The following is a 12125-nucleotide window of genomic DNA, read 5'->3' as shown; positions in this document are numbered from 1 at the left end:
TGCGGCGACAGGCTGAGAAACGAATCAGGCCCTAAAGCTGCTTTGGGTTCCTGACGTTCCTGAGGCCAGCTGGGGTGGGGCCTGGTGTTCTCCTGGGGGCTCCAGGCAGGCCTCGCCTCCCACACTCCTTAGAGCTGTGCTCAGGGGTGCTGGAGGTGGTCTGGGTTGGGGTGAGGCTTCCTGCTTATGGGGCAGACAGCGTCCAGGCCGTAGTCCTCCTGGTCAACATCAAAGGCCCCAGGAACTGAGCTTTCGCTGCCCCGATGGACACTGAGGCTGTGTCCTGCAGCCCCGAGTCCCAGCTGCCTGGGAGCCAGCAGAGGGGGCCCGGGTTTGGGGGTCCCCTTAGGCTACAAGCAGATACACGCGTCCTCCCTGGCTGCAGACCGGGAGTGGGGAAGCCCACAGTGCTGTAGGAGAAGGCCCTTCCCCTGGGACCTCGGCTGGAGACGGACGGCTCACGAGGATGTAGTCGCGGTCAGAGCTGCCCAGGGACAGCCCAGCACGTGCTCTCCGGGGACACGGCCTCCCTGCGAGCTTCTCATGCCCCAGCCTGGAAAAACACCTGAAGAGCCTCTGAGACGACGTTTCTCAAGACCCAAGTCAATAGAATCCCATCCAGACGCTGCCACACATCTCGGAAGACGGTAGGAAGGACGCAGCCGGGCAGGCGGCGGTGGTGTCCGTGGGCAGGCCAGGGAGTGCTGAGGGCCTGGTGAATGTGCCAGGGACCCCCGGTCGGCCTCGACGGCCAGGCCCGCGAGATCCTTTGGGCCTTCCTGTGTCCATGCCCCGCACCTGCCACCTGCAGCCGTCATCCCCATGGTGAGCAGGCCGGGGAGGGCTCCTTCCTGAGGGGGTCCGTGGTGGGCGGCCCCTGCAGAACCCCGCAGAACCCCTTCAAGGGCGGGCCGGCCGTGGCCGAGGGGGGGGCACCCGTCTGCTCCCACCAGGGCACATTCAGGGCCCACCTCCTTGAAGTCACAGGCTGCTTTCTAGAAACCTGAAGGGGGTCCCTCCTCCTCTGTGCTGCCCGGCTCACTCTGCTTCCTGCCCCGTAGCTGGGGCTGGGCTCCTCGGGCTCTGTCCTTCCTTCTGCCCCTGCTCATCCCCGGGTCCGTGCGCGACTTCTGGACGCGCGGTCTGCTCCGTGCTTGGCCGAGCTGCTTTCGCAGGTCACTCTGTACGGAGACAGGACAGGGCTGGGGGATGCTTTGCCGCCCTCCGTGGGGCAACCCAAGCCTGCCCCACAGCCTCAGGACATTCGAGGTTTGGAATCTAAGAACATCTCCGTCTTGGAGGCGCTTTCGAGGCATCGAGCGTGGTCTCCAGCGGGTGCCGGAAACTTCTCTGGCGCATTGCGCATGACAGCGACGGTGACCGCCGGCCATCCCGTGACCGTCGCCGCCCCGACGGTGACCGCCGGCCATCCCGTGACCGTCGCCGCCCCGACGGTGACCGCCGGCCATCCCGTGACCGTCGCCGCCCCGACGGTGACCGCCGGCCATCCCGTGACTGTCACATCAGGCAGACAGACCTGCCCTGCCGGAGCTCCGACCTCAACACTGGCCTCCCCCAAACCCACCCCCGGGCCTCTGCGCCCTGTGTGTGCTGGTGGCCCTGGGGCCCCACGTGCATTTTCCTTTTGTGTCCTCTTGGGGTCCGAGCGGTGTCTGCACCCCCCACCTCGCAAAGCGGCAGGTGTACCCGCGTAACCAGATGCCAGCCCCTCCAGCCAGAAGAGCCTCTCTGAGGAGAGAAAACGGGAGACTGAGAGGGGAACGGGTTTGTGCAGGGAGAAGGCGGACAGGTGCGAACCTGCCCTGTGTCAGGAGAGGTGACGGGGCCCTCGCCTTCATCGGAGTCGTGTCCACGGCACAGAGAGCAGGGCAGCAGCGCCCAGGGCCAGGAGCCGGGAAGGGGTGCAGGGGAGGGGCTGGAGGGGGCCGACCCGCCGCCGGGCACGAACGAGCAAGGAGCAGAGCCCGCAGCACAGTTAAAAAGGGTTCTCTAAATATTTTATTTTTCCATACTTTTAGGCCAGAAAGAAGCATCGGTAATAAAATAACAGAATTATGTTCCTGGGTCCGCTCCGGCATGTGCAGCCCCGGTCTCCACTGGGGCCGGGGCCGTGGCTTCGCGCGGCCGACACCGGCTCCTCAGCTATGTACACATATGTCACAGGCACAGAACAGTCTCGGAGGAACCTCGGCCCGCGGGGGGCACAATGTCCACAGCTGCTCTCGCGGGGGGTGGGGGAACCGGCCGTCCCTCCTCCTGCCGGCCTAGGGGGTGGCCTGCTCAACCGGAGGGCAGGAGTGGGACGTGATGTCACTGTGCTTGTAGGTGGCCTCGTCCAGGTCCAGCACCTTCCGGTTGACCTCCAGTGTCATGCAGCCGCGGTAGAAGGCCGTGACTGGCGCTGCGGTCACGGGCACATCTGGGCCAGTGGGGAGAGAACACCACCGTCTCACAGGCGAGCGGCCCGTCCGTCTGGAGACGAGGCTCCCCGTCCTGCACGTCCCCCCGCACTGTGCTCCCGGGCACCCGAGGGCCCCATCAGTGCCCGGCCTTTCTCCTCAAGGGCACAGGTCCCTGTGTGCCCAGACCAGCAGCAGCTTAGCTGCGGGCCTGCAGGGACGCCTGCCTGCCCCCAAGAAGTGCCCTTGGATCGCTGGGTCAGTTGGATCACCCTGGTCTCCTTCTTGGCCCGAAGGACTCATTCACGCTGCAGGGCTCCCCACACCCCAGCCCCCTCTCTGCAAAGGTTTGTCTGTGAAAACTAAATGGAGTGTGTGTCTGGCCAAGGCAGGAGTCCGGACGGCAAGGGCACTGAGCCCTGGGAGCCGTGGGGTCGGGGGGGGGCTCACAGCAGCAGCTGCCCCGGGCCCCCTTCGGCTGCTCTGCCCTGATCACTCACAGCCACTGGCCAGCTCCCCTCCCGCAGCCAGACACGAGTCCCCAGTCTGCAGGAGGCAGCTGTCTGCTGCCACTTCCTGGGCAGCCCGGAGGCTGGAGGGGACTCTGGCCTCATAGGCTGAACACCGGGGCCACGGCACCCAGACTCTGGCACGGTTCCTGGTGGTCAGCCCTGCCCCACCGGCTCAGCGGAGCCTCTGCCTGAGGCACGCTCGGGGGAGCTCTTGGAGGGTGCAGGGACAGCAGCTTCGGGCTGAGGCCCGGCCCCAGCACGCGTGGTCCCAGCCTCAAGCCTGGAACTGCTAGATGGGCACGACGGGCACGATGGCAGCACGGGGCCGGCCAGGAAACTCAGCCTACAGGGAACGCCCAGGCCCTGTGGGGGGCGAGCGCCCGGCCGGTCAGAGCTGCAGACGTCCCACCCGAGGGCCGTGGGTCCCTACCTGGCAGTCCGCCCACGAAGGTGAGCACAGAGCCCTGCAGGTGCGTCGCGAGTGCGGCCAGGAGCTCCTGCAGGCGCGCCGCACTTACTTCGCTCCGGCCCTTGGTGCCGTCGACCTCCAGGGTGGCCTCATCCTTCCGCACGGAGACGGCCACATGGTGCTCCTGGCCGTCACAGACCTTGATCTCCATCAGGGCCAGGGTGACGCTCTCCATGGCCAGGATGACCAGCTGCGGGGAGACGTGCACCTGAGCACGAGGGCCTCCCGCCCCGTCTTCCTGCCCCCTGAGCCCTCTGTGGGGGCAGGGCCTCCTAGGGCGGGGGCTCTGTGTTCTGTGGTGCACGGAGGTGGGGCTCAGTTTCCACGTATGCAAGGGGGACAGAGAACAGCGGGCACAGCAGCGTCATCCCGGGTGCCAGGGGCACCGCACTCTGCAGCCATCTCGGTGGACATGCCGCCCACCCGTCTGTGATCCGGAACACAGGACACGGCCACTTCTCCACGTCAAAATGCTACCAAGCCACACCAGAGGGGCTGGCGGTGCGGGGCCAGAAAGGCCAACATCCCAGGAGACAGCCGGCCACACGCACTGGGTGTTCGTGCCAAAGAACTCGCCTCTGATAACGTGGGCCAGAAATACGGGACGGACACACAGCCTGACAGCAGGGGACGGACACACAGCCCGACAGCCTGGGATGGACACAGCAGGGCAGCGGGCCCAGCACCGTGCATTCTCCGTGCCCTGGGAGGATCGGCAGCGCCCTTCAGGAGCTCCGTCTGCCCACAGGTGCACGTGGTGTGTGGACCGGTGCTCCGTGGAGGGGCGTCTGCTGCGGTCTTGGGGACCAGACCGGTCTGGGGAGCCTCGCGCAGCACCAGCTGGGGGCAGGCTGGCCGCTGTCCACACACTCCCGGCCAGCAGGCCCGCCCACTTCGGACAGAGGCCAGTGCATACAAGCTCCTTCCTCTGCCCCTTGGCTGTTCCCTGAGCAAACTGTGGGTTCCACACAGCGGGTGTCGGCTTGGCTAGGTGTGTGGGGCCGGGGGTACGCAGGCCCGCTGCCTCAGGGCTCAGCCTGAATCTCCCAGGGGCATGGGTCAGGCGGGCACATGTGGGCGCAGGAGAAACCGGGAGCGTTTGCCGGTGAGACAGTCTGACACACGTGGTTCTAAATTGCCCAGAGAGGGACGTCACCCCGCCCCGCCCTTGGAACAGCTCCCAGGCCACCATCCACACGGCTCTGCCCCCAGGCTGTCAGGTGACCTTGGGCCAACGGTGTCCTCAGCCACGTGGCTATGGGACCCGTGAGGGCCGCGCCAGGGGGCACAGAGCTTCCCGAGGTAGGAGTGGGGACCCGCCCGGGACGGCTACCTGCTTTTTGAGCTTCTTGGTGGAATGGTAGTCAACCAGGGCCACGGAGAGGGCCACCACGTGGTCACCGCCCACCAGTGCGAGCAGCACGCCTGTGTCCGTGGCAGGGCGGATCCGAGCCGTGACCTCTATCTGCCAGGTTGTGTCCGTGCCGGCGTCCGCGGGGGTCCGAGCTGCAGTGAGGGCGGCACATCAGGAGGCCAGCCAGGCGGGGCCGGCCTTGGTGAGTGGGGTGGCAGCCCCCGGGAGGACCACGCCTGAGCACTAGGGGCCTGTCCCCAGGGAGCCGACCGTGGGGGATCATGTGGGCCCCGGGGACGGCAGCCTTGCCACGAGCCCCTGGCACGGCCCCCGGGCCACACAGGCCTGCCGGGACTGAAGGCAGGCGTGTCCCGTGGGCCGCGGGCACCCTTCCCTGGCATCCCCTCTTCCTCTCCCACAGGACACGCTGGAGCGCCCGGCCCCATGCCCCGCCACGTCTCCCCGGCGCCCTTCGGGCGGCTCGACAAAGTCGCACGTGGTTGGAAGCCCTCAGAACGCGCCCTTCTCTGACCGCACGGCTCCATGCCCCACTGAGCGGCTCCGTGCTTAGGCCCCTCGTCTACGTATGTGACGTGGGTTTACGCCGCGTGGACGTCTGCGGGACAGACACGCAGGCTTCCCTTGCAACCCCCGCACGGACAGGTCCAGAAAGCACACTGGGAGCGGCTGGACCGTGGTTCTCTGGGGGTCGCTGCAACACCCATTTCCTCTGGACACGTGAATTGTCTGCTGACAGTGATGCCCGAGGACCCCCTCTGCCCCACGGCTTGGAGGCTTCTGTTTCAGAGACCGTCGAGTCCTGGCGAAGGAGCCCATCGGGCCGGTGATGTCAGAGCAGGAGCTGCGCCCGCTGGAGTTCAGATGCTCTCGCTGCAGGGGGGTCAGCGCCGAGGTGAGCCACGGCCTGGGTTCCCAACGGTTCCCAGTGGACCGTGAGCACCTGAATCATCTGTGGGGGCCCCCGGACCTAAGAGGGGTCTGCTACAGGCCATTTCCAGTAACCATCCAGCGAACCGAGTGCACGCAAAACTGGAAAAAGCCACCCAAAAGCCAAAACAAAAGCAAAAAAAACATGGCCAGTGTGGCCCCCCGAGTCTCCTGGCCCTGGGTTTTCCCGTTGACGGGACCTTCGGCCCTGGCTGTGCTGGGCGGCCCATCGGCGGGGAGGGGTCTCCCAGCTCCAGATGCTGCTGGGGGCTGACTCGGGGACGTCCCGAAGACGCTCCTCGGAGTGAGGAAACGGCGCCGTTGGAGCTCTGTGAGAAGTGCAGAGACTTCTAAACAGCCTTTGGGCTGCACGACCGAGGCAGGCGTGTTCGCAGACCGTGGAGTGTGCAGTAGGGGACAGGGCCACCATGGCTTCTGCCCAGGCCTGTGTCTCCACACAGGAAGCATGGATGCTGCTTGAAGGAAAGGTCAGGAAGTGTTTTTCACGACGAGACTTCATAGGAAACATCATGATGATGTTTAGACTTTCCTTGCAACCATGAAGACTAAAGGAGCAACACGTGCGTTATACCCGTGGTTCTCCTCCCAGAAATCCCTCTCGTGGCACAGGAATGCTTTGACAGCTAAAGCAAAGATAGAAGGGGCGGTGATCCCAGGGCTTGAGAGGACAGCCGCCTCACAAGGAAGGAGGAGCGGGCCCCGTGTCCTCCGCGAGGGGGGCCCATACGGGCTGGAGGGGATGCGTGGCCATGGGGCCCGTGGCGGGGGGTGTGGCCCCAGCCCTCAAGGCCAACGAGCCCAAGGAGAGGGAGTGTGGATGCTTAACCAGCTCGCCATCTGGAAGAGGGGCTGGGAGCGTCACCTGGAGACAGACCGAGCCAGAGATGGTCCTGGGGGGCCGCGGCAGCCCCCCGAGCCTACCTGCAGCAGGGTGCCGGCCAGAGGAGCGGGCAGGGAGGCCCCCGGAAGCCAACACACAGACAGGCGCCTGGGCCTGCGCGCCCGCCAGAGACCCTGCACGGCCGTGTGCCTGGGCGCTTCGCTGGGCCAGGTACCAGCCCTCCTGGGTCTGCAGGCAGAGCGGCCAGTAAGGGCTCCAGTGCGAGGGAGGATGAGGGAAGCCAGTGGAGCCCAGAGTCGAACAACAGAACCACTGAGCCGTCACCATGACCCGCCGCTCACACCGGCATCCCAGAGCCGTGCTCCCACAACCCGGTGGTTTCAGACGTGAATGCGTGTCACGGGAAGGGTGTCTCAGTGACCGCTCCCTGCCCGGCATATTAGGGCTCTTTGTTTTTACTGTAACGTGAATTTGATAATAAGAGGAACGAGACGTGTGCTCTGCGTGAAGGGAGGGCGGGCCCTATGTTCCAGGGTCGGGAGGGCCGCCCCCCTGCACCCTGTGACGCCCCTCGCGACACCGACGGCCTGACAGCCGCGTGGCCAGACATCTGCCGCGTGGACGTCACGGGAGCTTCGGGAAGGGCTGGTCCCGCAGGCCTGCGTCTTCCTCCTGCGAGGCCGTCAGCGCTGGCGTGGCCGGACCCAGCTCTGCGGAGAGCCCCGCGTCCCGGCAACGCGGCCGGCCAGCCCCCGTCCTGCTCCTCTGGGTCTTCTCTTCCCGCCAACCGTGAGCCCTAGAGCCCCAGAGCCAGCCGCCCTCCGTCTCCGGACGCTGCCCCGCTCCACGCCTCGCCAGGCTCCGGGAAATGCAGCGTCGCGCTCGTTCTCCACGTCTGCCCCGCCGACCGCTCGTCCTGTCCGAGGACGTCCCCAGGCGTCCCCTCGGACCCTCCCCGTAGCTCCTGCCCCCCTCCCCACGCCGTCCTGGCACCGGCTCGGTGGACGTTTCCTTGCTGGCTCACCCCGCGTGGTGGCCCCAGGGCCGCGGGGTCATCGGCTTATCCCGGACACCGCGGTCTGAGGATGCTGCTTCCTGCCCCGCAAGTGCGGCCACGGCCGTGCCCACGCCGGGGCCGAGACTCACCGAAGTCCAGGCTGTAGAAGGCAAACCCGGTCCCGGGGTAGAAGGACCCTCTCGCGGTCGTGGTGAAGCACTGCATCTTAGGGTTCACCTTCACCGTCTCCAGGATGGTGGTGTCCTCACCGTTTAGCCAGTTCCAGCTCCTCACGCAGCCGTCCAGACGGGGGTTTATCTGGGAGGACAGAGAAATCCCAGTGGCTTCTTGGGACCACATGGCCACGTCACGGGCTCCCGGACAGCACGGCAGGAGGCCATGTGGCTGCTGCCACGCTGGTCAGAGGAAGGGACGCATGGCTCAGGTAGTGGAAATTTCCTGGAAAAGGGACAAGTCGTGGAGGCTGTTTCCCAAAAGGGCTCCTCAGGGACAGAACGAGTCCTCGCAGGGCCCCAGTGGGCCACACTGGGTCTGCCCACTCACTCCCAGAGCAGAATGTGGACCGTACACCGGAAGGACATGGACGAAGGCGCACATGGTGCCTGGTACCCCCCGAAATGGGAGTCTGGGGGCCGGGCGGCGGACCCCAGCACCATGCGCTGGTCTGCAGCAAATCAGGTCTCCCCTGCCTGGATTTGTAAAACGGGGAGGTGCGAGCAGCACCTGTGGGACCCATGGGGTCTGACGCCCCAGGTCATCTGCAAGACGCCGTCCTCCACCCCTGCAGGGAGGACCGGGCCAACACCTCCCACCACAGGGACCTCCACTGCCCAGGACCCTCTTCTCCCACTTGTGTGGGAATCACCACAGGTGGAGGGCTCTGGCCTGGCCATCGCACGCTGGATGACAGAGCGCCCTTGAGGAGGGCAGGGCCGAGGCCACGGCAGGGCTTCGAGGGACGCCTAGTACTGACCTCCCCGTTAGTCCTTCTCCCCTGTGGAAATCCCGGCAGGGTTAACAACCCAAGTGTTCTTGGGAATGGTCCAAAAAACTTGACTGTTCCTTTCATTAAAGAAAAATTTCATTGTGTTTTATCTCCACTGCAAAACAGGCACTTTTGTTATCGCTTCCGATAACTCAAGCGCGTCTCACAGGGAGATGGTGCGTTGGGGAAACGGCCACCGACCCGCGGCAAGGGCTCAGCATGGCAGCCGGCGGCCAGGCCTGTCCTCTGCGGAAGCCCGGGCTCCGATGGTACTCACGGGCTGCACCAGGTCTCTCTCCTTGAAGGGAACGCCTCCCACGGTCAGGTTCAGGTGGTACAGGCCCCTGTCCAGCTGAAACAGATCCCCGGCCACCGCGATCTTCATGACCGCATCTTTGTTCACCTTGACGACCAGATTCCGATCCAGCTCCTCCACAGAGATCTGGAGACGACCAGTGCCGTGACGGGGAGGCCCTTCCGACAGGGCCCCGCCGCCCCCGCGGGCCAAGCCACCCCCGACCGCAGGGAACGTTCATGCCCTTCACGCCTCGCGGTCCCCCTCCGTGACACAACCTCCCTCCAGGCCCTGACGGTGCCCCCAGCACGGGCTTCTCCCTTCACTCTGCCTCCTCCAAGTGGGGCCACTTGGGGCCACTACTCCGGCCCCTCCTGGAGCTTCTCCCAGGGGCCGGGAATCCCACCGACGTCACCACCTCCCACTTGGTGCTTCACCTGCCCAAGCACAGCCGCGCCCCTGCGAAGGCAGGAGGGCACGCGGTCAGCGGGTGCCCGGCACAGACTGGACGCTGCGTACACTGACTCCGGAGGTCTGCCCTCTCCCCTCTTCTCCACGCAGGAGAATTAAAAAACCCATTCCCTGCCCTCCGCGCGCCCCGCTAGCCCTCCAGCGGTCCCTCAGTTTCCTTTCTGGTTCACGTGGGAGATGTGGAGGTGCTCGGGTCAGAGTGTGGACAGGAGCGGGAGAAGGAGGGGTCAGGAGAGGGAGGACAGAGGGGCTGCCTCTGGGCTGACCCCGCCCTGGGCCGCCAGTTCACGCCTCGGGTGGGGCAGCTGTGCTGACCGCAGTCCTGGGTCCCCGGGTTCCTCACCTGGACACCCCCCGGCCCCGCCCGGGACCCCTCCTGCTGCCGGCGCAGAGCGCCTGCCCCCGACCGTGAGCGCGGCCACTCTGGGAATATTCGTGCTTTAGGGGCTGAGGAAAGAAGCCTGAATTCACAGGCGGGAGATCGGCAGACGTCCATGCTGTTTCCATGCAGAGTTTCCCATGTTCTCTGAGCTTCCAGAAGGAAAAAGAATGCTTTCCTCTCTCAAGTGCTCGCTTCCTACCAGGGCCCTGAGCTTCTGCAAGGTTCCTGTGTGTGTCAAGCTGCCGTGTTCTGGGCACTGAGGTACAGGTCTCATCGGGACCGACAGGTCAGGCTCTGGTGACTAGGGCGTTCTCCCAAAGGAGACGCCCGCCTGTGAGCATGTCTGTGGGGACGGCGCCGGCCCCAGGAGCCTGGTTCCGGGATGGTGCAGACACACAGAGACGGGAGCCTGGCCCAGACCTCAGCCCGGGGGCCCCAGACCCAGCATGGACATTCTGAACTGGACAGTTTCTGCGGGAGGCCGTCCTGTGCGCTCCAGGGTGACCAGCAGCCCCTACAGCTCCTGGCAGCTGTGACCGTCTCGGGACAGACTGCAGCCCTCGCCCCATCGACTATGAACGTCCCGGAGCAGGGTCTTGTGCGGTGGCTACTCACAGCTGGGTGTGCAAATGCACGGGGAAATGCCAGGGCCCTCCCCCAGGAGCCCCCAACCCTGCTGGCCTGGGGGTCAGCGGGGGCCACGCTCACCGTCTGCCACATGCCGTGGTTGATGAGAGGCCCACTGCTGGTGACGCGGCCGACACCATGATAGCGGAGCTGCAGCTCCAGCCGGCCGGCCCGCAGGCCCAGCATGATCCAGGCGCTGTCCTGATGGCCTCCGGCAAAGAAGAGGACGCCTTCAGGGTCAAAGGTCCTGAAGTCAAATTCGGCGACCAGCCTAAGTGCCAGCACGAGAAACAAACAGGTGACACACAGGCAGGTGGCTCGTGGCCTCCCGCCCCAGGGGACCCAGGGCAGCAGGTGCACGGACAGCCTGGGACTCTGTCCTGGATGCTGGAGGCAGCATCCTGCAGAGGCCCAGAGCCAGAGCCCGGCTACCATCACTGGGCAGGGACGGGGCCGGCCGCCAGGCCGGTGGGGTGCTGCCCATTGGAAGGCCAGGGATCTGCAGTCCCAGGGAGCTTCAGCTGGCCCTTGGGCCCCCGTGGACCCGGTTTCGCTCCCGGCCCTTACCTGGTTGGCTGTAGCCTTTTGAAGCGCAGCCTGATCACGGGCGTCCCACTGAACATGCGGCCCAGGTACAAGGACTTCACGCTTTTGGCCACGTTAAAAGGCACACAGGGCAAAATATCCTGTGGAAAGGGAGCGAGGGCTGTCTGGCAGGGCGTACCTGGGTGCAGCCCCCCAGGCACACAGGGTCAGGACGCAGTGGAGCCTCCCTCCCCGCTCGCCGGCCAGGTTCTGACCGAAACCCGAGGCTATTACAGCTCGGAGAGACCACAGTAGCGTGCCGAGCCGGGGTCAGGCCAGCCGGTCGGGAGGCTCGGACCCCACACGTGTCCCGGAGCCTGAGCCAGCCGACAAGGAGGGCAGCATGTGCTGCGAGCGCAGGCCACCCGCTCCGCTGTGGGTGCGGAGCTGCCCTCGAGATGTCATGCGGGGGACAGACATGCCTCCTGTCCTGCATTCCCACCAGCCCCGGGGATACCGGGCCCTCCCGCAGCCCCGTCCTCCCGAGAGGACGGCTGCCCTGCGGTCACACCTCACAGGTGTTCATGTCAGGGGACAGCTTGAGGCCTCCGCGTCCGTCACAGTGGCAGGCGTAGCCCCCCGGGGAGTTGACACAGGCCTGCTCGCAGCGGCCCTCTGCACACTCGTCCACATCTGTCACCAGAGGGGAGACGGGCAAAGCTCAGCGCAGGCGGCACCTCCGCATCTCTCCGAGGACGCCCGGGGCTCTCACCGTGAGAAGGAGCTCCAGAGCATGTGACCAGGCACCCAGCCCAGGCCGCACCCCGCGCTCCCCGCGCTCCCTGCAGGGCTGGTCAGCGGTCTCTCCCTCTCCTTCTTGGGTTAGAGGAGGAGGTGGGAATAAGCCACTAGGTCAGGGCACAAAGCCCATCTATGAGGGCCTGAAGGGTCTGCGACCGTTGGCAGGTGTCCCTGGGGCTGCTCCGGGGGCCCAAGAGACACCCCACAGGAGATACGGAGGAGGGGGTGGAGGGCGTGCAGGCGGGGGCCACCCGGCTTCCTCACAGAAGCGCGGGGCAGGAAGGCTGAGAAGAAAACCCGCCCTCTCTGTGCCCCCTGACACAGGGCGTGCTCGTCACCTGCCCCCAAGCACAGCAGGTTGACCTGAAGACGGGCTAGAGGTCCCTGTGCCAGTGGCATGGGGCCCCCCTCAAATCTCTGCTGCGTCCTCGGCAGTTGGGGGAAGCGACCCTGTTG

The 12125-nt window shown here is 65.8% G+C and overlaps 1 protein-coding gene across 1 annotated transcript in view; it reads right to left on the bottom strand.

Moving 5' to 3' along the window:
• Window positions 1–1991: 1991 nt before the first annotated feature.
• The window catches only part of GAS6 (growth arrest specific 6), a gene marked incomplete at its 5' end in the record, with an annotated part of 32136 nt that continues 22002 nt past the window's right edge, over window positions 1992–12125 (bottom strand). The window contains 8 exons of the mRNA XM_080799047.1: window positions 1992–2440; window positions 3363–3591; window positions 4735–4907; window positions 7712–7880; window positions 8846–9010; window positions 10425–10614; window positions 10911–11029; window positions 11440–11561. Of these exons, the coding sequence (XP_080655173.1) occupies window positions 2286–2440; window positions 3363–3591; window positions 4735–4907; window positions 7712–7880; window positions 8846–9010; window positions 10425–10614; window positions 10911–11029; window positions 11440–11561 (1322 nt within the window). The 3' untranslated portion in view covers window positions 1992–2285. The remainder of the gene's footprint in view (window positions 2441–3362; window positions 3592–4734; window positions 4908–7711; window positions 7881–8845; window positions 9011–10424; window positions 10615–10910; window positions 11030–11439; window positions 11562–12125) is intronic.

The sequence above is a fragment of the Martes martes genome (genome assembly GCF_963455335.1).
Source record: "Martes martes genome assembly, chromosome: 3".
Classification (NCBI taxonomy): Eukaryota; Metazoa; Chordata; class Mammalia; order Carnivora; family Mustelidae; genus Martes; species Martes martes.
This window is presented reverse-complemented; position numbering and strand designations above follow the sequence as displayed.